Genomic DNA, 23,212 nt, shown 5'->3' on the forward strand with positions numbered 1-23,212 from the left:
TCAATTTACAAAAGTACACGGAAACCACGTGGTCAGAAATAGACCTTAAATCAAATGATTGAAGGTTTTTTCATTTCTTATAATGATTATAACTATTTTTACACAACTAGAGGTTATATTGAGACTGCATTAATGAATTTTTCCATGAAGAAATCAAAAATCAAAAATAATATAATAATATAATAATATTGATTTATTATTGTTGAACGAGAGCATCTATAGCTTGGAGTATATTCCTAAAAGTGGTAACAACACATAATGGCATTAATAAAACACCTCACAAACCTATACTCTACAATTTTCAATTCTTCTAAATCAGCATCAGAATACTCTTCTACTCCTTCTCCCTCCTCTCCCTCTCCTCCTCCTCCTCCTCCTCCTCCTTCTTCTCCCTCGGGAGCTGCAGGAGCTGCAAAGTCTTCTTTGGTTGCTTTCCTTCCAAATTCATTGAGTAACTTGAGTACCTCAAACTCCATCAAAGGAGCACTTATATGCTAAGGAAAGGATAAGGTAGCAAGTGCTATTGAAAATACTAAAATAATCACAATAATTATTGTAAGGAATGTTAGCAGAAATTTTGGAGGATAGAAATTTCTAGCTACATGTGCACTCGTGTATTATAGACTGGTACATTTATGCATACTTTGAGAGATGCCCTGAAATCTGCTTCAGTCAGAAATAGTCTCTTCTTCTTGTCGTAGACTATGAATAAGTCGCTTAATCTGATGTTGTTTTCTTTTGAATATTTAAACAATTTTTCCACTGGGGTCGGAAGTGGGCGTGGTTCTTTGTACCCTCCGGTACCTCCAGTTGTAATGACGAGGCCGGTGTGTTCCTCTTGCATCTCAGTGATTATTTTGGCCACATTTAAAGTCACTGTGATCCCCTATTGAATATTAAATGTTCATATTAATGAATGATGTTCAGTAGCAGTGATGCTTAGTTCTTACATCAAGGCCTAGATATTTGACGGAGCTTGTTCCATTTTTCAGAGCTTCTAAAAGTGCTATAACTCCAATTATCTGTATTGGATTATGTCCAATCTACAATGTACAGGTATATGCATTAATAATATGGTGTACAACAGTAGGTTATCTTATGTTGTACCTTTAGTGACTGGAGGGAGTCTATGGTCTGCAGTACTTTAGCAATAGCACGAACACCATCAATCAGTATACGATTATCCCTTTAAAAATTGATTAATTAATAAGGTACAAATGCAAAAGAAAAGAGACCAAGAGAAAGAGAGAGAGAATTAAGATGCTTCACTTACGTGATGTCAAGGTGTGTCAGTGTTGTATTTATTTTCAATGAATCGGCTAAAGCGACTGCTCCTTCAGTTCCAAAGCCATTATAAGAAAGATTGAGCTTCTTGAGCATTTGGTTGGGCTTTAGTCCCTGGGCAATGGCTACAGCTCCTTTTCTTCTTAAGTAGTTCCAGCTCAAGTCAAGGTGCTGCAGTACTTCACTTTCAGCTATAAAAATATTCATCATGTACCAGTATACATGTATGTCATGGATTACCTAATGCTGCTCCAATCAAGACACCAGAAGCTTCAGATAACTCATTGTGGCTTAAGTTCAGATGCGTTACACGAATACTTGACTACAGATAATATATGAAAAAAACAAAATATAATGTCTTTTTGCTCTCTTCCTTTGGCCCTCTCTGTCTCACTTTGATAATTTCAGAAAGAGGCTCAGCAGCTTTGTCATCAAATGAACTACCTTGAAAATAATAAAAATAATATTATAATGTATATTCTTCTTGAACAAGGATCACAATTCTCCCCGGTCTTACCACTTAAATTGAGATGAGTGACAGTTGTATTGGATGCCAGGATATCAAGGAGCATGACTGCTCCAGTAGCAGCAATGCCATTATTGGAGAGATCAAGGTGAGTGATGTAGCAGTTCTCTTTCAGCATATCAATAATGGCAACACCTCCTTCAGGACAGAGCCCATTGTATGATAGGTTGAGATTAGTAACTGTTGTATTGGACTGTGTAATGGAGGAGAGAGAGAGAAAGTGAGAGGGGAAAGGCAGAATGAGATAGAGAGGGAGAGGAAAAGAAGAGAGAGAGGAGGGAAAGAAGGAGAGGAAAAAGAAGAGAGAGAGAGAGATGTTCTTCTTACAATAAGAGCAACAGCAATGGCTTTAGCTCCTTTTGCTCCAACATAATGATGACTGAGGTCAATGCTTGGCTCTTGTGATGAGAGGCACCTCATGAAATGAGAAGCTGGCACTATGCCTATGCTGTCACAGGCTTTGACATAATTCTTCTGCCCTGTGGCATCATATTTCTCCTTCTCCTCTGGAAAAAAAACAAGCATTCAGTAAAGAATTATAATGCAAAATAAAAAAATTAAAGCATGTTCCTGGTTAGTTATTGTATGATCTCTCTCTATACCTTCTATTTCAAGGTCAGTTTCCCAGCCAGTGTCTGAGACGTCATCAGAGAGTGCATCAGCATCAAAAGCATCTCCCTCAACATCCATCAGTCTTGAGCCAGCTCTTGAATCCAGCGATCCAACCTCTTCATCATCCAGTTCAGATCCACCAGGCTCCATGATGGCAGGAGCCTCCACCTATAAACGGACAATAAGCAGCCTTTCTCTTGCTTTTACACTTGCTTGAATCTCTGGTAGTTCATCCGCCATGTTGTTTTGTTGTCATAGTAATTTGACCCAAACCACACCCACTAAATTTTATTAGCCACGCCTACTGAAACAATGTAAGGAGTATGATCACGTGATTCAAAATGTCCATTCTTATGGGCCCGTTTGAAAAGGGAGGCTCGTCTCGTTCAAAGAAGAAAGAAGAAGGAGATAGCCTGGAGGACCTGATGGTATTTGGCTATCAGTGTAAGCTGTATAGAGATGACGTTAAAGCAGAGCTGGAGAATAGCGGGTCCATGCTAATACCCTGGATGGGAGATTCGTCTCTAATGGTGGACAGGTATGTATATATAATTATAGGATATTGTATCAGCAGTACAGCATATGGATACACTGTATTACTGTATAGTGGGATTTATTGTTGGTGATTTATCATTTTCTTGCTATTATCTATGATTTATCGTTGTGGGTTGTTCTTCAGATATGATATTAGGAATCACTTTGACGATAAGTCTCAGTTTGGTATTAAACCAAGTCTTCCTCATCGACTGAGTGAGACAGAAGAGTCTCTAGAGGCACAGTTAGACGAGGAGAGGTATCTAGCACTAGGGACTGATGTACTAGAAGAAGACCTAGGTAAGCTGTGCATTTTTAAAGTTGATCAAAAATCAGACCAAAGTCCCTGTACTATAGTACATGGTCTCAGGCCAAATTTTTTCAAAAATGAAAAGGAGAGAATTTATCATTTTATTACATTTTCTGATTATACATTACTTATATCTTTAAATTCACTAAAGTTACATGTAGTGCAGTCAATAAAAGCTTGACTTTATTTCTTGTTGACAGAAAGAGAAGCTGTGGACAGTCATGCAGTGAAGTCCTCATATTCTGCCGTTGGTTATTCTTATAACAATAATGAGAGGGAGGGCGGGACCTCTTCACTAGTTCCAGCTGGTCCTGAGCTCATTGAACACCCTCCGACTCTCACTGTTGATGTTGTGGAGGATGAGCGGGACATGTACTACGATCCACCTGGTCTTGAAATACCTTTTTATATAGAGAGGGTGAGTAACGGGTAATATCAGTATTCTCTTATCCTTCTCTCTCTCTCTCTCTTTCTCTTTCTCTCCCTCTCTCTCTCTCTCTCTTTTCTCCAGCCTTATTCAAAGAAGTTCCAGTCCATTATTGAACACACTGCTAAATTCGTGAGCACTCAAGGACAGCAAATGGAGATTATAATAAAAACAAAACAAAAGTACAATCCTCGGTTCTCCTTCCTTCATCATGACGACAGACTGTTCCCGTATTATAAGCAGCTGCTACACGCAATCAGTAGTGGCTCCTACACTCCTCCTCCTTCACAAAACAATAATAATAATCAGACGAAAGAAAATGGAGACACACCACCTGCTGAAGGAGAAAAGGTGAAAGAGGAGGAAGAGGATAAAGGAGAGAAGGAGGGAGAGAGAAAGAAGAGGTCTAAACGCAAGTGGGACTCCATTGTCCCTGCTTACTCTGATGATGATGGTAATGATGATACTGTTGAACAAGAAGGCACTGAACTTCATCCATTGTTGAGGCCTGTCTTGGTATTGTCGGCAACAAAAGCCACACCCAAAACCACACCTACCACCACTCCCAATACATCGGTGATATCACTTTCTAAAATAAGCATAAATTCTGCTCCGACTGTAACCATGGAAACGACCGCAACTGTGGAAACGACAGAAACAAAGTGAGTAAAAATTTCGAATTTAAATCTTAATTTATCAAATATTGATTTTATCTCTTCTCCTATGATCATTATCATTATTATTAATTTATTATCAATGAATTATTAGCAGGACATTAAACCTCAGTTCCAAACGTCAGTTAAAAGAGATTAGTAAGTATATCACGAAATCTTCCAGGAACTTACTGTTACTGCATCATGTTATAAATGATGTGTCTCTCCTGATCACTGTGTAGCCATTATAAGAGCATATTAATGTCGTTCATATTCATTATGTATTAAAGATCTCTTTTCTTCTCTCTCAATTGTCTTACAGAGAGAAAGGAGAGGCTACAAGGAGCATCCAAACTGACAATGAGACTAACACGACAAGTAAGAACTTCATAACATAATGAATGATTGATGGTGTACATCTACATGTACATATGAAGTTTCTGTAAAGTCATGATTGTTCTACATGTATTTAATTGACTAGTAAATTTAGGATCTTTTAAAATGCTGAATTTAAGTGTCACTAATAATTTTTAGTATATGTACAATTACTAATTTTGTGCATTTACTTGTATATTAACTTTACAAATAATTTTTAATTTGCAAATTATAATTTTACTCCTTCATCCTAATAATAGATGCTAATCCTCCTGCTACATATTCTGGTTATGACCTGATGACTGCCTACCTTGAAGCATCTAAACTGTACACAGTTGGTCCTCCCCCTCCCCCTCCAGATCTCCAGCCAATAGTGGACAGGACTGCAGAATATGTCGCTAAGAATGGAAGAGACTTTCAAAGGACCGTGATCCTAAAACACGTCGACGATCGAAGATTCGACTTCTTACACCCGTGGAACCAGTTTAACTTGTATTACAAGAATAAAGTTGAGACTAGAACTGAAGAGATTGAGAGATCCAAACCGGCTAACATACAGTCTTTGAATTCTCAAGGAAGCGTTAGTTTTAAGGTTGCCAGTAAGCCAGTCTCAACACTGCAGCTTCCTATTGGTGGAGTGGTCGACCTTCATTATGATGATAAAGATGATGATGGTATCAGTAGAGAGGAGGAGAGAAGGAGTGTCAAAAAACAGAAGCTAGACATGTCCGGTCAAGTTGACAATGAGTTTAAGGTAAGAAGAATAACGATGGTCATAATTTCGATGTTTTTTCTCTCTCTCTCTCTCTCTCTCTGTTTAGAAATTTTTAACAACAGTTAAAGCCATGCTGAGATGATGATAATAATAATGATAATAATTTATCTTTTGTACTGTGTAATATCACTGTTCAATTTTATTAATATCATAATGATGATACAATTACCACATGATGTTTTTAAATGGTGTGAATTTCAATCGTGTCGTTAGTTTCAACTGCATAAAATGAGAGCTCCTTCAGGTCATTCTCTAACTCATAAAGCATATCAACCTGCCATTGAGATATCATCAATATGTGTCAGGAAATGTAATAAAAATTTGGGGTGATTTCGGAGCCATTTTTTGGAAAAAACCGTGGGCTATAGTACAGGGTATTTTTCAGAATTTTGGCATTTTCTTAAAATGGCTGTAACTCAAAAAATTAAAGTCGGAATCACCTCAAACTTTCTACACAGCATAAGGACATCAATATGTATCAGAAAATGTAATAAAAATTTGGGGTGATTTTGGAGCCATTTTTTGGAAAAAACCATGGGCTATAGCCTTGGGTACTTTTCAGAATTTTGGCATTTTCTTAAAATGGCTGTAACTCAAAAAATTAAAGTCGGAATCACCTCAAACTTTCTACACAGCATAAGGACATCAATATGTATCAGAAAATGTAATAAAAATTTGGGGTGATTTCGGAGCCATTTTTTGGAAAAAACCATGGGCTATAGTACAGGGTATTTTTCAGAATTTTGGCATTTTCTTAAAATAGCCGTAACTTGAAAAATTAAAGTCGGAATCACCTCAAACTTTCTACACAGCATAAGGACATCAATATGTATCAGAAAATGTAATAAAAATTTGGGGTGATTTCGGAGCCATTTTTTGGAAAAAACCATGGGCTATATAGTACAGGGTATTTTTCAGAATTTTGCCATTTTCTTAAAATGGTCGTAACTTGAAAAATTAAAGTTGGAATCAGCTCAAACTTTCTACACAGCATAAGGGCATCAATATGTATCAAAAAATGTAATAAAAATTTGGGGTGATTTCAGAGCCATTTTTTGGAAAAAACCATGGACTATAGCCTTGGGTATTTTTCAGATTTTTGACGTTTTCTTAAAATGGCCGTAACTTGAAAAATTGAAGTTGGAATCACCTCAAACTTTCTACACAGCATAAGGACATCAATATGTATCAGAAAATGTAATAAAAATTGGGGGTGATTTCGGAGCCATTTTTTGGAAAAAACCATGGACTATAGCCTTGGGTATTTTTCAGATTTTTGACGTTTTCTTAAAATGGCTAAAACTTGAAAAATTAAAGTCGGAATCAGCTCAAACTTTCTACACAGCATAAGGACGTCAATATGTATCAGAAAATGTAATAAAATTTGGAGGTGATTAAAGTATTATTATTATTATTATATTCACCTGTTGGTTGACCAAATGGGCTATGAATCTCACTGATGATAAACAAATCTTCTTGTCGTTCCTTTTAAACGCCCTCTGAAAGGTAATGATGAGTCTCTTTCCAATGAGTTCTCCGATCTGAGGGAACTTTGTATTAATTATAGCCACCAGTGCCGCATAGACGTGAGTAAAAGTAGGCGAGGCAGACTGAGCTGATATTACTGATCGTGCCAATAATCCTCTAATAAAAAGAACACAAATAATATCGAAATTGAATAATTAGAGTATAAATACACTTACCGCCCACGCACAATATTCTCCTGGAACAATTCTCTCACAATGTCAGCAATATTTGATATGTTGACCTAAGGAGGTGTGTCTGTGATCATGTGACAGTCATTTGATTGTACGTACCTTGTTAATGAGACCATTAATACTCTTTTTAAGAGCCTCCCAAGCCATTCTTTGATATGGGGCACTAGAGAGAGAGAGAGAGAGAGAGAGAGAGAGAGAGAGAGAGAGAGAGAGAGAGAAAATAAAATATAAATAAATAATAATTTTAAAATATAATTTCTATACCTGGTCTTGTCTGTTATCTGTGCTTGCATCATTCTTAGTCTAGCTGGTGGGATATAAGCTCCGCCTACATTAATTAATTAATAAACGTAGGTTGCAATAATACAAGCTACACCCACCTGTCTTTGTTAGAATGGAGTCATCGTCTTTCTTTCTCTTCTTCTCCACCCACTCACTGGCACCATCATCATCTCTTGATGCATCTTCTCTTGTGTCACTGTATTAATGAAAACCACACCCACTAATAACTACTAATTAACTATAATGTAAATTGGGGGGATGAAGTTTTGAGGATTGCAAATTTTTTAGTGATTGGTAAGTTTCAATTTGAAAAATTCATGGCCATGGGCCATTGAGCATGTACTGCATAATGGTTTAAAATGGTGCATTTAATTTTAACAAATGGCTATCAAAATGCCAAAAGTTTCCCTCCAAATTACCGCCTATACAATAATATCTTACGGTGATGGTGATCTCTTTCTTTTCTCTGGTTGCTAAAGAGAAAAAGAGTTATTATTAATTACATATGTATATAATTAATTAAAATAGTCTTACTTTTAAAGCTGTTACAGTGCTTCTTATTCTGTTGTCATCTTCTTCTTCACTGTAGTAACTTTCATAAGAGTCATGTCTTGCTGGTAATACTGCTGTAGCCTAAGAGAAAGAGAAAGAACAGAATAGAAAATAAAATTAATTCATCCTACCATTTTAAACCGAGTTTTTAAGTAGTATACGGAGCTACGTAAAATTTGCGAAAATTTAGAACCACACCCAAATTAACCTAAAGGGTGGGGCTGGCTAGTTGCTGGAATGGCATCTTGTGAGGGTTCGTTTCTTCTTTCTTTAGGTAAGAGACAGTACTGCCACTAATGGTTTACAATGGTCTCTACAGATATAAGTCACCTGCAGCTGGTCAGAGATGCTTTGAAAAGTGGGAAGTTCTCTGATGCTGATTGGTTAAATTTGGGATTGAAACTGGGACTTCAATATCCTGACCTCAAGAGCATAAAAAAGGATAATGACAGCAACTCTGAGCGCTTGATGGAATGTTTGAGCCTGTGGTTAAACTCGAGTTCAGTTCGTACTTGGGAAATGCTGGCCAGTGCTTTAGAGGAGTTGGATCGAGCTGCTGCTGAACACATTCGTAAAAAATGTAAATAATTATAAAGCTAGATATGTATGACTTTACTTAATTCTAATCTTTTTTATAGATTGTGATCCTGCTAGTCAGATATTACAGCATTATAGCAGTAGAATATCAAGCATAGTTTTTAGTATCAGTTCTATTCAGTTGTTGTACACTGAGGGATTGATAATGGAAGAATCACAAAAGAGAATTGAAGGATGTGGCAGCCGACTCACAAGAGATATACTATTGAATGAAATACTTATCAATGTGGTTGAGGACAACAGGAAATTGATAAAGTTGGGTCACATTATAATGAAATCAAAAGAGGGAGTCTCTATTGCTAATGACATGATTAAAGATTGTATGTATATTTATTTGCACAATCAATAATGTTATTATTATTTTTAAAGGTAAACAAACTTTTGCTCCTGAATTGAACTCGCCAGAGCCTAGTCCTAGTGCATCCAGTGCTTCTGCTACTAAGGAAGTGGAGAAAGTGACAAACCCACTAGGAACAGGTATATTCTCATCATCATCATAATTTATTATTATTAAAATCATTCTAGTCATTTCAGTTGAATTATTGCAAGCTGAACATCAGTATTCCTTTGATAAAATGAGAGGCAACTTTGGAATATTTCGTTTTAAAGTTCTTGAACTAGTTGATGAAAAAATCTCATCACTTAACACTTTTAAAACATTTCTTCAGCAGTGCTATCCAGAATTGGAATCACAGCTTTCTGTTGCTGATTCTGTACAAAGTGCAATGAATGTTGCCTTGACAAAGTGTAATATCATCAATATAGCAGCTGTAGAAGATATTACTGAATTCTATAAGATAGACGGAGCTGAAGAGTTAATCACAGAATACAAAAAAGTCGTCAAGCAATTTTGTTCAAAAATCCCTCTCGATTCATTACTCAATAAAAGGCTATCCACTAACAGCACCCTCACATGTGAAACCATTCGATTTGTACTAGATTGGAAACCAGATGAGCATTCACTCAATGATATTCGTCTTCTGCTTCAAAAAGCATTTGCTGACTTGGGGAAGAGAGTCATTGTTCAAGTTATATGTCCTGACAACTCCATCATTATCATCTGCTATGCTCCTCAACATTTAATGAGTGTACTAATCTTAAGAGTACAAGAGAACCTTCCTATTCTAATAAAACAATTCAGTTTAATGGAGCTGACCATTGGACACTGCATCTGCTATAATAGCAAAAATCACGAGGTATATTTCATGATTTTTAACATGCTAAATAATTTAATAAAATTTCGTGTCTTTCATTGTCATAGAGTTTAAAATTATGTTTTGAAGGAGATAATGAAATGTTTGATACTGAAATACAAGAACTGATTGTTTTTTACAAAGACAGAAAAGGTATGCACATGTGTACTTCACTAATGTGTAATACTATTAACAATTATTGTACAGAATCAATTGCTGATCAAGAGAAAAGACTAAAATACTTGAGGAATAGACAAAGTAATAGTCTTGATGTGTCATTTATATAAATTTTTATTTGTATGTAGATTCTGAAATGAGATTCAAGTTACTTGATATAGGAAAAGTATTTAAATCAAAACTACATGATCTTGAACAATTAATTCTCAGACATAGATCAGGTATATATACATATTCTATTCTGTTATACTTATATGCACATATCTATCACAGGACAAAAGGAATTATTACTGAGAAATAGAGATGAGATTACATTATTAGAAAAAATAAATCACAAATTGATGAGTCAAATAAAAAAAGCTGACTCAAGCAGTGTACCATCAAGTATGTTAGTAATAGCCTATATTATCAGTTGATTAATTAATTATTACAGAGAAGGATCAGTCTACATCTCCGCTGTCAAAAGTGCTGCCAATGGCAAAAGATATTCTTATAGTTCGTTTTGATTATCATAGAATTGATGAAACTAGTGGCGGTAATCTCACAATTAAAGAAGGAGAAAAACTGGAGACCCATTACCATTATCTCTTAACTGGAGCTTCAACTTTTAATATAAAAATTTTACAATCTGGTCTTGAAGTTGGATTTTTCTTTCCTCATAGTCATCTTCAGTCTATGTTAGAGACACTTCAGCTATATCAGTTTATAATGGTGGAGCAAGAAGTGTCTCTTCCTATTCTCCAGAAAATAAAGAATGGTGCTCATACTGATGATGAGAAAATATTTCTTTTTTTAGAGTGTCTTGATAATGATCCTATTTTGTTAAATGCACTGAGATATGACAAGCATCATTATGAAAAAGGTAAGTTGTGCCACAAAGTTAGGATTGTATACACAGCAATAATATTATTCAATAATTTTAAAGTTGTTTTTGAGCAACCCTTGCTTTTTGAACAGTGTGTATATATAATTTAACTTAATGTCACAAAAATTTTTGCCTTTTGGTTCTTAACCATTTAGGGTTTAAGAACAATACAGCAGAATATAAAGATTATTATGCATTTTTTCACCATCCATCTCCAGATCAATGTAGAAACTTCATTAAAAAATTTAATAAGACAATATTATCCATTCACTGGTTATGTCCTATCAGTGCATTAATTCTACTGCCATCACTAATCCATCATAAATCAACACTGATAAATCTTGCCATAAGTTATTCACCACTACCTATTGACTGTATTAAGTACCTGTGTGAATTACTGACTGATAATGAAGCACTGGAGCATCTAGCTATTGCTAATCATTCCATTAGTGATAAAGGAGTTATTAGTATCTGTCAAGCTCTTCAACATAACACTACACTCAATTCATTAGATTTACATGGTAATCCACTCATCACTTCTGCTAGTGCACCAGCTCTTGTACATCTCATCTGCACTACCTCAACACTGTCTGTAATGTATCTAGATGGAACACAATTGTCATTGGAATCACTGGAGCTCATTTTCCAGTCACTACAAGTTAATAAGAGTATGAGGACACTTGAAATAGACAAAAAACACAAAGGATACTGTACTAAAAATTATAATTATCTTCTACCAGTGCTGAAATTTTATTAGCCTGTTAATTTCAAATTTTTTGAAACAGTTAAAATGTGTAATATAGACTTATGATTTGTAATTCAATACAACTTATAGGCTACCTTCCCTCAGTTCTCCACCTATTTATTTTGAATGGGTGTATACAGCAAGCTACTCCTCTACACTGTCTCCCTTAGTCTTATACTAGTATTAGTATATACTGTTTACTTTATAAAATATAATGATGTCCTTCAACAATTGACTGGTCCAGCAACAACAGTGAAGGTAAGCCTTGGACTACAGACACAAGACCAACTGACAATAAACCAAGACACCCAGCAGCAACCATTACTAACCACTAATGGATACATTTCATACCAACCACCAGGTATGTATACATCATGTGCAGCCTTTATTCTTTTTCCCTCCTATTGATTTTTGAATCATTTCAAAATTGTACTTCTCTTCTCCTGTAGGTAATGGATGGAATAATCAGAGGATAGTAATAGAAATGGCTTTATTATTTGCCAAGATCCTCAACCGGACACTAATAGTGCATCCAATTTCCTCTCACTCTTTAGGTGAGAAGATGGAGAGAGAACTACCACCAAACAATCGCTTTGGATACATCACATACAACAAGATGGCAGCCTCAACTCTAATGCCACTCTCAAATGTCCTCGACTTGAAATTAATGTCTAAACTAGTTCCAGTTACAGAAATAAACAGCTCTCATTCACAATTCATTCAGAATTATTTTTCACAAGATACCAAGTGGAGACATATCTGTCACAGCTTAGGCTATGGGTATTGGTTGGATCGTCGGCCATTAAACCAAGCAGAGGTAGGACTACTGACAAAACAGATCTATACTTCAAGGAAGGACTGGAGGGACAAATGCAAAGAAGAGCAGGCGGAGTTTGTATTACAGCATGAAAAACCTATCATAAGATATGTATCTGATTTAGCTAATGATAGCTCTGATGTTATATACTTCATTGAAGGATGTCTTTTTGGAATTGAACTACGGTTTATGGAGTATCGGAAAGCACTACAAGCAAGAGAATGGATAAAGGAATACGTTCATTATAAATCCACTTATCACCAATTAGCTGATGCAGTGAGAACAAAGCTTGGTAGTTATAATGCGTTACATGTGCGTAGAATAAAGCATATATCAGGAAGTCTCACAGCAGGCCACTGGATACTAGAAATGCTAAATAATGACTTCACCAGAGACACGCCCATATATGTCGCTACAGATGAGACAAATTTAAAATGGTTTGAGCCACTCACTGAGGCCGGCTTTAAATTATACTTTGCATCAAATTTTACAGATTTTATTGACTTGTCTCACGTACATAAACGAATGAGGAAAGATGTGATGGGAATGTATGAACAGATAGTGTGCATAAGAGCAGAGCTGTTCCTCCCATCTCCTCACTCCACCTTCTCAAATTACATCATGAGAGAGAGAGGTGAGACTGATAGTAAGAATGGATTCAATTACATATTGCACCACGCCTCATGGGCTGGTGATAACATTTGATATCATCAACTAATGCATTATCTATATACAATTGATTTGAGTAAATTTTAAAATTTTGTAAAAAATTTTATTTTGATTGATCAGTTCAAACTTTCTATACAACAAAAGTATGTGTATATGCAATTATGCATCAGAAAATGTAATAAAAATGGAGAATTCTCTCTGAGGCATTTGTGACAAAATACCTGTACTGTGGTATAGTACACCCAATTTTGAGCAAGATGCTTGTGCTACATGATCTGTCAACATTAAATCAAAAATAATTTAATATCTTTAGAAGTTTGTGATGTCAAATATCTATTAAATAAAGTCTTCAAAAATTTTCAATATCTTCTAAAATCACAGAGAAGTTCAAATTTTCTACCTTTTCATGCTCCGATAAAAACTTATTTAAAAAGATTTAATATTTCTCATTTAGCATGTCAATACCAGACACACTTTGACTTAAATAATCTTGATACGAAGAGGACTACAAAGAAAATCAAAATGGCAAAACATATTGCATTTACTTTTTTCGTTTTGACAGTATTATCAATGTAAGCAATTATCTCTTGGACACGAGCTCTCTCCTTCTTACTCATAGCACGTTTAATCCTAGTATATTATTGGTATATTCTTAGTGCACTATTAGGATACTGTTAGTAAATCATACCTGTACATTTTACAGCCAATAACAAATATTATTAAACTTATGAGACTAAATCCGAGTAAGTAATATAAATCACTCATATTGATCTTGTCAACCGAGTCCTAAAAATAAAATTATTAATACTATTAATTCATGCCACCCACACAATTAATTAAACATATTGTATGTGTACATGTAGTACTATGCTTTGTTTACCCAATTCTTGGCAGCATAATAAGCATAAATAGCTGGAAAAAGCAAAGCAAAGAACCACACTATGAATGATCTACACCTTGCCTTCATGTTAAGCTGATTGGTTTCCCTAATATAAAAATAAAAAAGGGACAATCCTCAACTCATCTCTCTCTCTCTCTCTCTCTCTAACTTGTCTTTGTTTAGTTTGTCATGGAAGAGTGATGAGATTGTTGCAGCGTCTTTCTCCAATGTATTGAGTGTATTTTGTATATTCCTGTCAATAGTTTTAGTGATGGTCTCACAGACTTCATCAATGTGATTATCACAAGTTGTCTGTAAACGTAACAATGCAATAAATACTGTTTCCATTGTCTCAAACCTTCTCTGTCAGTGATGGTATGAAGATGGTCGGCATGTCAAACCCGGCCCTGTTCAGACCCTGTCTTTTGCACAGTTCTTGAGTGATCTGCATTAGGACACGCTGTCTGTCCCCTTGAGTACCAGCTGTGTCCGCTTTACTCAGATAGAACTTGATTCTCTCAGGATGTTTTGCATTGAGACACTCTAGGGAGAGAGATACAGTAAGTACTTTTACTCTGCTAATTTTGTGAATTTAAAGAAAATACTATTTTATTCTTCTATTAAGCCAATTTACGGTGCATTTTCAAAAAGAATAATCATTACTTTGTTGGTCTACTTGCAATAATAATATGTACATGTACACAATGTGAAAACAACATGATATGAGGTAGTATGTAATGAAGGAAGAGCTGAAGGAAAGACAGAGGAAGAGGAGAGGAAGTCTGACTCCATACCTACCAACAATATCAAGTGTCCTTCTACACAATGCTTGTCCCAGAGGATCGAAAAACACAAACACAAGGTCGGCCATTTCTCCTAACCAGATAAGCGTCTTCTCCACGTCAAACGGGTACTTCATGTCACCGTCGACGAGTCCAGGGGTATCGATAAACGTGACAAATGGAAACCTCTTTTGTTTTGATGTGGCTACCTCCGTACTGAGGTAGTCAACCACACCTGGAAATAAGAATTATTATTATAACTTATTATTATTATTAACCATTAATCTCTGATAGTTCTCTGAATTGTGGAAACAGATGAAGAGTTGCATTTCCCTAATAAAATGATTGCCCATTAAAAATAATACTGATTGCCCGTTAATTTTTATACCCCATCCTTACTGTGAGGGACTCTCTCTTCTTTCCGCTAGTCACAATCGAGAAACCCTGCGTTTCTATGGCAACTGCCGTCTTCTGAACATGTTCCTCAATGTACCTACATGGACAACATAAAATGAAGAATAACGATGCCAAACCACACCCACCAATTAATAAATGAGCTTTTTCCAGCTGAATGATTCCCGATGAGTAATACAGTAATTTTCTTACGAGGAGGAACGAGAGGGTAATCTACTTCTTTGCCTAAAGCAATGAGACCTATCAAAAATGAATATATAATATGTATACATAATTATTATTCTTTATAAAATAAAAATACCATTTTTCTCTGTTACATAAAGATCATGACATTCTTTCAATATTTTCTCATTGGTTGTCATCGAGATTGATTCTGCTGTATTAGCAGCTGCTCGCTGCTGTTGCTGCTTGTTTGCTCGACGAGACTTAGCGGCCGCCATATTCACAGTAGAAGATCACGTGAGCAGTGAGAATTGGTGTGGCTGGTTATTAAAGACTACTTTGGAATACTTTTATGATTACTCCGGCGAGATTTTACCGCAGCTATGGATTTTCAAAACGTAAAATGACTGAAAATTTTCAGTTATGATTGTTATAGATATTTACTGCTAGAGCTAAGGTTGATGTATGTTTGGTGCTTCACTATAACCACAGCCACACCCATAATACTATAGGCACACCCACTAACCAAACCCATAGCCCCACCTACTTCATTTTGACCTAGGGGTGTGGTTATAATTCACAAGCCACGCCTTTAATAACTCAATTAATTAACCGCATTATACAAATTTTTTTATTAAAAAAATATTTCAAAAACACACTAACTTAAAAAGCTTGCATGCTCACCGAAAATACACATTTTAAAATTGGCTTAAATTAAATTTTTTAATTTGAACTATAGGCTCATTCCGCTATTCACCCCATTACATGTAATAACAGAGAACATGCAATCAATCCTTACCATCCAGGGCCGGTCCAGGGACAGGAGCCGGAGCCTAGCTAAGGGAGGGGGGTGGGAGAGAAGGGTGGAACATGTGGATTAGGTAATGTACAGAATATACATTATTGACTCTCACTCTACCTCACACTCAACCAACTTTAGGCTTGATCCTGACTCCAGATCCAGATCCAGAACAGTCAGGCCTACTAAAGTGGGGGGTGGGAGAGAGGGGTGGAACATGTGGGTTATATTGTACATGCACAATTATACATTATTAACTCTCACTCTACCTCACACTCAACCAACTTTAGGCTTGATCCTGAGCCCATCCAGAGAACATCGTCCTGTGCAGAAATAAAACAGAAAAATGTTTAAACAATAGAATAAGTAAAGATCAATAGGGACAGTGCTTTAGTACATGTAATGGGGTGAATAGCGGAATGAACCATTTATTATTAGCACTGTAATCAAGGTATTAGCATGCAATAGATACATTGTTACCATACGCTGAAGACTGGGACTTGATGTTGAAGAAGACTAGCTTGTTTGAGTCAATCCAGCTTAAAGAAAGGAAAATAGAATACATGTTAGATATAAGGATGTACATGTACATGATACTGTGCGTATTAACCAACAGAAAACTGTCTTTGATCCATTGATAGGAGCAACCTGAAAGTACAAAAGATATGAATTGAACTGTCATGTATTAACAATAAGATACTAATAGTACTAATAATGAAATAATAACCCCATAATAATAATAATAATAATAATAAAAATGATAATAAATAACACGTGAATGTGTGAAGGAATAAAGTGAGAATGTTACCAAAATGCCAGTGGAAAGGCAAAGAGCAAAACCACTCGTTTTTCCCCATTACATGTATTTCTCACTCTTGCTTTGCTCATTGTCTTTACCAACTGACACTTAGATAAACTATTCCCTCCATTATTCATCACACACTCATATACAGGAACACTGTGTGTGTGTGTGTGTATTAACTTATCTCATTAATTATCCTGTACTCCAGACAGTAACAAGTCATGGCTCCTCCCTACATAAAGAATGTACAACAAGCTTGTACATACAGGACACAGTAACCTGTCTGTCTCTTTCCAGCAAACCTACTAAGAGAAAAAGAGAGAGAAGGCTATCAATAGAGAATAATAAAACCTGATGAAAGAGAGAGAGAGAGAGAGAGTAAGAGAGGCAATGGCTACCTCGTGCTTCTTCCTTCTCTTCTGTTCTGATCCCGCCTGACGTAATTCGTTGCTTGGTAACATGTACTGGATAATCTTAATGTATGGGTGTGACCCTGGGCCAGAGAATGCGGACCTGCCGAACCACATGCCCGGAAGTATACTGAAACCACGTGCTGTGCTAAGTGAGTAAAAATGGAGGCGGTCGATTTTTCTCTCTTGATGGATCAGCTCCATTCTCTCAATCAGTTAGGCCTTGACAAAAGCGCCCAGCTACTGGTTAATGGCAGGATCCATTTTGTGTAATTCATCTTTTTTCCTCCTTTTTTTAGGCAGACATGTTGGTTTTTAACTGCTCTGTTAAAAATAGATTCTTATTAGTATCTTATGGAGACTCCCTCTACAATGACGACCAATACAATAGGGCCTTGGTAAGATATTATTATTGGTGGGTGTGGTCAATAATTAAAGTACGTGGGTGGATTCTATCTTTTCTTTTAGCACTATTATCGTCAGGCTCTTACTGCTGAAGCAGGCAACCAATCAGATTCAGACGTTAAGGTTTGTATTTGAAATAATTTTATTTTCATTTCTTTGATTAGAACGTCAGTGAAGGTAGAATACAGTGGCGTATTTATAAATGTTATTTAAAATTAAGACAATACGATGATGCCATACATGCTGTAAGTGCATCTAGTATTAATTAATTATTTTATTTATTTATTTATTTTATTATTAGTTATTATCTGTTCCAGTGAAGCAGAGAACTATACAAATTGAATTAGCTTTAGCAAAGTTGTATCAAAATTTTAAAAAGGACAAGTTCGTTAATTGTACTAAATATAATAATAACTATCTCTTCCTCCAGTAACAATGCTGTCATGTATTACCGGATGGTTTTAATGTAAGCTCTGATTGTAGTAGCTTCATACATTCTCACTGTCTCTTAGGAAATGTCCATTTGCTTTGGAAGCTGTAACAGCATTGCTTTCTCTAGGAGTGTCACTAGCTCAGCTGGTGGCCATATTTAGACAACACACACCATCTCTTTCTTCTTATAACTGGTAAAGGAGGAGAGAGGGAGAGAGAAAGAGAGAGGGAGAGCGAGAGCGGGAAGGAGAGAGAGAAAGGGAGAGGGGGAGGGAGAGAGAGAGAGGGAGGGAGAGAGGTGGTGGGTGAGTGACTGTCCTCCTGATAATTAATATGCTTTCAATGTGATTGTGATATTGAAATTGAGACAGAAAGAAAAAGAGAGAAAGAGAGTTTCTTTTAGAAGGGAAGTGATTCTTCTTCTTGGAAATCTGTACCTAATACACAATACTATTAGCATTACATATACCTGTAATACTAATAGTAATATTAATACTCTTGCATGTAGATATTATTTTATTTATAGGCTAAGTGTTTGGCTTAAAGCTCAAGAGAATATATCATTGTATCAATATGCAGGTAATGGTTTGGGGGAGGGGCTAGTTATTAAGTACTAGTTATTAATAACCATAGTTATTAAGGAGCATATATTAACTAGGAGCTAATGGTCTTATTTATTTTTTTCTATTTTTAACAAGCTACTAGTTACTCCCCACCAATTATTATTAATTATTAACATTTATTCATTATTATTAATATTATATTCTGGTTACTGTGAAGTATTTGATCATTTTCAAGTAAAGTGCATTGCTCAACCACTCCAATCCTTCCCTTTCTATTCTACTGAACCACACTCCAGTGGGGGGTGGGTGGGGTGACTTTAATGATATTCATTGAGGGCTCAATCTTAAAGATATTCATTACCCTCTTCTCTTAATGACATTCATTGATATGTGAGGGGATTTTTTGCTTCATTTTCAATCTTACAACTTGAATTCATTGGAAATGGAAAGCTAGCACACACAATTAATTAAATAATTAATGATTATAATTCTCGCACCTCATTGAAGAGTCACATAATATATACAGTAATTATACTTAATATTTAATTATCCTTAATATTTAATTATCTTGTCTTTGTACTTTCACAGATGCTCTGAGAGATTTCGAGACACTCAATAAATCGGTGAGCACTTTTTAGAAAGATTCTAACGTATGGAGGCTCTCACGGCAGTGTTTCCAAATGTCTTTTGTGTTTGGTTTGTGTATTGTTTGATAAAAGGAGAGTGCCATTGTTTACCTGTTACATCTCACATCCTAATGGCAGCTGCTCTCTCTCCCACCCAACCACTTAATAACTTCGGAGGCGTTGTAATAAACTAGCATTATTATTCCTGGAATGATGATATTTTGGAGTCTTTCTTATATTCCTCATATTTATCATTTTGAATTGAAAGTTAATGTGTGGTGTTTGCATACATGTACATACATGTGTATAGTGGTGTAACCCAATGTGGAGTATTATCAGTGTAGACTAAACGGTATCAAGTCTCTTATAATAGCTATTCATATTCACAATTAGATGATTGTACATGTACATGTATCTTGTACTTGTTAATTCAGAGATTTTTGTATAATTTTTTTGCCAAATTTTTTTGATTAATAATAGAAAGTTTTAATTTGTTAGGCTGTGGTTTTGAGCATGTGCACAGCGTTGATAGGTTATATTTTTGGCAAATGGCCCAGAATGTTCCCCTTCTAAAATTACCTGTTATTCTGAAAGTCTATTTCATGTGGTTTTCTGTCAGAAGTATATACTTCCATATTTTAATACATTATTATTATTATTTATTTAATCTCCTCATTTCTTGTAGGGTTTCACTCTTAGTCCAGAAAATAACAGTCAGATCGGTTGGATCATGTCGAAATTATTAAAGAAATCCCAAGCCATTGAGTTATTTAAAAAAGTCAACCAGAAATAATCCTCATCATTCATTTATTAATAATTAATCTCATGATAGGCCCGTGTCCAGGATCCTTATGTTATCAACTACATGGACACTTTTGGGAGATTATTGTCATCGAAATCATCAAATCCAACCAACTCAAAGTAGGTGAATTTAATAGACTATTCCTCTCAATCTTCTCCTCCCCTCTCTCTCTTCTCAGGTTAGCGGATCAGTTATTAGCTGTGTCATCACTTCACCCTCAGCCACTGGTCGTGAAGATATGGTCACTCCTCAGGACACAAAGGAGGCCAAATGCGACCCACGTCCAAATACTGATACAAAAGGTATGAAATATAGATAGTGTTATTAATGTTAGTGCATGCACAGAATGAGGTTTGAAAGTTTGAGAATGAGACATGCATGCATGAGATTCTGAGTATGGGAATGAAAATTTATTAGACCCATTTTTTAGATCAATAACATCACGAGCTCTTTAGAGGCTGGGAAATCTGAGAAATCATATTTATTAGGTACTTCAACAAAATTAATACTTGAGCTCTCCCTCCCCTCTCTCCCCCCCCCCCTCTCTCTCTCTCTCTCTCTTTCCAGGCACAATAAGTCTATCAAGACAGAAGTATGAAGAAGCCATTGTTAGTTATCAAGAAGCTATTAGGATTGATCCATCTTTCTTTGAAGCATATGAAAGTAAGCGTCATACTGAACAGCAGCTGTTAGTAATGATCATATACTGTGCATAGTAGCACCTGCTCTTTTAATGGCATGTTTACTAATTTTAGTGAATTTAAAAAACATACGAAATCGCTCATTCGTGTCACTAATAATAATAAACCAGCCACTAGTGGGTGTTGATTGATTCAAGATAATGTCTCTTTTGTTCTGCCTACTTGATCATTGTTATCATGTTTGTTGTTTTTGAAGGTTTGTTGAGATGCTACCTGATATGCAGAGGTTACAGAGCTGCCTTCAGTACAATGTCCTCAGCTGTAAAGAGCATTAAGATCCCTTCACAGCAGCTCTATGTAAGTGACTAGGATAATTAATCAATTGTTGTTATTTTGTTGATTCTTGTAGCTTGAAGCCATCGTGTTAGCTAGTAAACCAGGGACTGAGGCTAAGGTTTGTGTTGTTTGAATTTGTTTAATTCTCTTTTCCAGGCCATTAAGTGTCTTGAGAATGCTGTGAAACTTGATAAGACTTTTGACAGAGCCACCATAGCTCTCTGTCACTCTCTCACTCAATCAACCCAAACTGTACCTAAAGCCATTGAAATGTAAGCGAGTCATTATTTTTATAATTTTTTGGGATTATTTTTTAACGTTTATATTTATTAACAAACAATACCATCATTATTTTATCTTGTAATTTGTGAGACAATCACCTCTTTGTGTAAGGGAATTTTTGTTTGTTTACATTGTTTTTTGTTTATTTGTTGTTTTTGTTGACGTCCTGTAGGTTGAAAGATATTTTGAAGGTGCATCAATCAGCGCCTTTGTATTACGAACTCGCAAAATGCCACGAATTCTTGAAACACTTTGTGGAGGCATTGGAGAATTACGAGATATCTGTAAGGTTAGCAATTTCGCTCTTATTGCCAGAGAAATGGGTGGAGTTTGAGAAATGGGCGGTGCTGGTAGAGAGGTGTGAAATATTTGATGCAATAAAAGGCGATTGCTTCTCTACATTTCGTTAAAAAAAATACGTAACTGAGAATCAGAGCTTATTATTGTTGTTATTGATGCACTAAACGTACTTTCAGTATGAAGATATCAAATGTCACCAACTAACATCAACACGTTACCACGTATATACATGTATGTACATATATATATGTCACCTTCACCTCTCCTTTCTATTAGTGGGATACATGTACTTATATATAGTGACAAACTCTTATTTTTGTCTTTACCAATTTCTGTCACTTTGTGACAATTTGGGAATCAGGTCCATTTATTGTAATGATATACAGAAAACCACAGAGCCCAAGCCTTGTATTAGCAGCTGGGTTTTATTTTGTCTCTCCTTGGCCATTCTTTATTTCCCTCTGTCTTTATTTATCTTTGTTCCTTCTCTCTGTCACTCTCTCTCCTCTCCATCCATTATACCTCTTAATTAACACTCCCCTACCACTCTCTCACCCTCCCCCTATCTCTCTCTCTCTCCTTCTCCTTAGAATGGATCCAGATTTCAATGATGCTGTATCTAGTCTTCTCTCACTGCAAGAGAAGATGTCTTCTGGTGATACCTTGATGGAATTTGAGAGAGAAGGAGAGAGAGGGGGAGGGGACGAGAATGAACCCGCTGAAGCAAAAGAGAATTTATCTGACATATTGTTTGGTCAAGTTGGCGAAGGAACACCAGCTGCTTCAAGAGATGTGAGTCATATACCGGGTATATATAATTTAAGATTAATCCTCTCTCTTGTCTTTACTTTATATAAATGTTTTTCTCCTTCCCCTCTAATGATGTGTTTGTACACAGTTAGGTGGAGATGTCTCTGCTTTCCCAGTCCTTGATTTTGGTGAGGAAGAGGAGGAGGAAGGGGAAGGAGACTATTGAGCATTACCAGTCATAGAGCGACACAAACATGCACGATTACATCTACGTGTCCAATTATAATATTGTTTACAGTGATTTTTAAGTAATTATTGTTTATCATCTCAACAGAAATAGAGTGTGAGAGGATCATTAGATGTTTTGATGTGTGGAAGAATTCCTGTTGATAATGTTGTGGGCATCTCCCCCTCTCTATGGAGCTTTTTCGCGCGTATTGAACACCTTTCATTTGAGAGGAGAGAAAGGTTCCTTCCCTTTTCACGGTTGCCCAGTGAAACTGATAACGATATTCATAGCTCGTTAATGATATTCATAGCTCGGCTGAGCTACCACCCACGCACTCCTTGCTTATAAATTTGCTTGGGCATAGCAGCAAAGGCTAGAAATACTTTCCTTCTCTTTTCTGCAACGTTTTCTTTCCTCAATGGAGTCTGCTGTGACCCTCTCTCCTTCAACGTTTCCTTTTAGTGATCAAGGGATCAGCTATTGCTG

The 23,212-nt window shown here is 36.0% G+C and overlaps 7 protein-coding genes across 12 annotated transcripts; 4 read left to right on the forward strand and 3 right to left on the reverse strand.

Moving 5' to 3' along the window:
- Positions 1-109: 109 nt before the first annotated feature.
- LOC100632378 (leucine-rich repeat-containing protein 74A-like) lies at positions 110-2,729 on the reverse strand. Its single transcript, XM_011407664.2, has 12 exons — positions 2,636-2,729; positions 2,413-2,590; positions 2,138-2,316; positions 1,802-2,003; positions 1,679-1,728; positions 1,525-1,606; positions 1,274-1,475; positions 1,108-1,186; positions 951-1,043; positions 644-886; positions 286-494; positions 110-236 (listed from the first exon to the last, which is right to left on the reverse strand). The coding sequence occupies exons 1-12, from the start codon at positions 2,660-2,662 to the stop codon at positions 197-199; spliced, it is 1,584 nt and encodes a 527-aa protein (XP_011405966.2). The 5' UTR covers positions 2,663-2,729; the 3' UTR covers positions 110-196.
- Position 2,730: 1 nt separating this feature from the next.
- On the forward strand, positions 2,731-5,697 carry LOC100632504 (splicing factor, suppressor of white-apricot homolog). Its single transcript, XM_020000422.1, has 7 exons — positions 2,731-2,960; positions 3,102-3,256; positions 3,467-3,684; positions 3,778-4,355; positions 4,669-4,724; positions 4,982-5,475; positions 5,543-5,697. Exons 1-7 carry the CDS (start codon positions 2,764-2,766, stop codon positions 5,576-5,578), a joined length of 1,734 nt encoding a protein of 577 aa, XP_019855981.1. The 5' UTR covers positions 2,731-2,763; the 3' UTR covers positions 5,579-5,697.
- On the reverse strand, positions 5,678-8,239 carry LOC105313885 (pre-mRNA-splicing factor CWC22 homolog). The gene is made up of 9 exons (XM_020000414.1): positions 8,180-8,239; positions 8,031-8,129; positions 7,938-7,969; positions 7,595-7,692; positions 7,479-7,542; positions 7,314-7,377; positions 7,200-7,264; positions 6,921-7,140; positions 5,678-5,770 (listed from the first exon to the last, which is right to left on the reverse strand). The coding sequence occupies exons 1-9, from the start codon at positions 8,180-8,182 to the stop codon at positions 5,678-5,680; spliced, it is 738 nt and encodes a 245-aa protein (XP_019855973.1). The 5' UTR covers positions 8,183-8,239.
- A 28-nt stretch (positions 8,240-8,267) lies between these two features.
- On the forward strand, positions 8,268-11,698 carry LOC109584611 (uncharacterized). Its single transcript, XM_020000424.1, has 11 exons — positions 8,268-8,322; positions 8,368-8,628; positions 8,687-8,965; positions 9,015-9,122; positions 9,171-9,841; positions 9,907-9,991; positions 10,046-10,096; positions 10,144-10,236; positions 10,289-10,399; positions 10,449-10,877; positions 11,036-11,698. The coding sequence occupies exons 1-11, from the start codon at positions 8,286-8,288 to the stop codon at positions 11,635-11,637; spliced, it is 2,727 nt and encodes a 908-aa protein (XP_019855983.1). The 5' UTR covers positions 8,268-8,285; the 3' UTR covers positions 11,638-11,698.
- Positions 11,699-11,738: 40 nt separating this feature from the next.
- LOC109584612 (uncharacterized) lies at positions 11,739-13,236 on the forward strand. Its single transcript, XM_020000428.1, has 2 exons — positions 11,739-11,986; positions 12,075-13,236. The coding sequence occupies exons 1-2, from the start codon at positions 11,752-11,754 to the stop codon at positions 13,145-13,147; spliced, it is 1,308 nt and encodes a 435-aa protein (XP_019855987.1). The 5' UTR covers positions 11,739-11,751; the 3' UTR covers positions 13,148-13,236.
- Positions 13,237-13,371: 135 nt separating this feature from the next.
- On the reverse strand, positions 13,372-15,663 carry LOC100641518 (uncharacterized). 6 transcript variants are annotated; one of them, XM_020000427.1, is made up of 12 exons: positions 15,489-15,662; positions 15,316-15,427; positions 15,173-15,266; positions 15,052-15,106; positions 14,790-15,008; positions 14,350-14,534; positions 14,161-14,303; positions 13,992-14,097; positions 13,800-13,897; positions 13,657-13,741; positions 13,512-13,616; positions 13,372-13,444 (listed from the first exon to the last, which is right to left on the reverse strand). In XM_020000427.1, exons 1-11 carry the CDS (start codon positions 15,625-15,627, stop codon positions 13,548-13,550), a joined length of 1,305 nt encoding a protein of 434 aa, XP_019855986.1. In that variant the 5' UTR covers positions 15,628-15,662; the 3' UTR covers positions 13,372-13,444; positions 13,512-13,547. The 6 variants fall into 6 exon arrangements, 4 of the variants coding, with proteins under 4 accessions (XP_019855986.1, XP_019855985.1, XP_003388904.1 ...); XM_020000426.1 differs by having other exon boundaries at positions 13,373-13,458; XR_002186084.1 differs by having other exon boundaries at positions 13,512-13,741; positions 15,489-15,663.
- A 1,845-nt stretch (positions 15,664-17,508) lies between these two features.
- On the forward strand, positions 17,509-22,830 carry LOC100632759 (anaphase-promoting complex subunit 7-like). Its single transcript, XM_020000430.1, has 20 exons — positions 17,509-17,606; positions 17,660-17,758; positions 17,829-17,888; positions 17,930-18,010; positions 18,067-18,149; positions 18,196-18,231; positions 18,278-18,391; positions 18,724-18,776; positions 19,349-19,383; positions 20,072-20,164; positions 20,219-20,307; positions 20,367-20,490; positions 20,619-20,676; positions 20,756-20,851; positions 21,086-21,186; positions 21,239-21,283; positions 21,322-21,437; positions 21,620-21,736; positions 22,338-22,539; positions 22,646-22,830. The coding sequence occupies exons 1-20, from the start codon at positions 17,523-17,525 to the stop codon at positions 22,721-22,723; spliced, it is 1,764 nt and encodes a 587-aa protein (XP_019855989.1). The 5' UTR covers positions 17,509-17,522; the 3' UTR covers positions 22,724-22,830.
- Positions 22,831-23,212: the final 382 nt, after the last annotated feature.

This window comes from Amphimedon queenslandica, unplaced genomic scaffold (assembly GCF_000090795.2).
Source record: "Amphimedon queenslandica unplaced genomic scaffold, v1.1 AMPQUscaffold_13192, whole genome shotgun sequence".
In the NCBI taxonomy this organism is placed as follows: Eukaryota; Metazoa; Porifera; class Demospongiae; order Haplosclerida; family Niphatidae; genus Amphimedon; species Amphimedon queenslandica.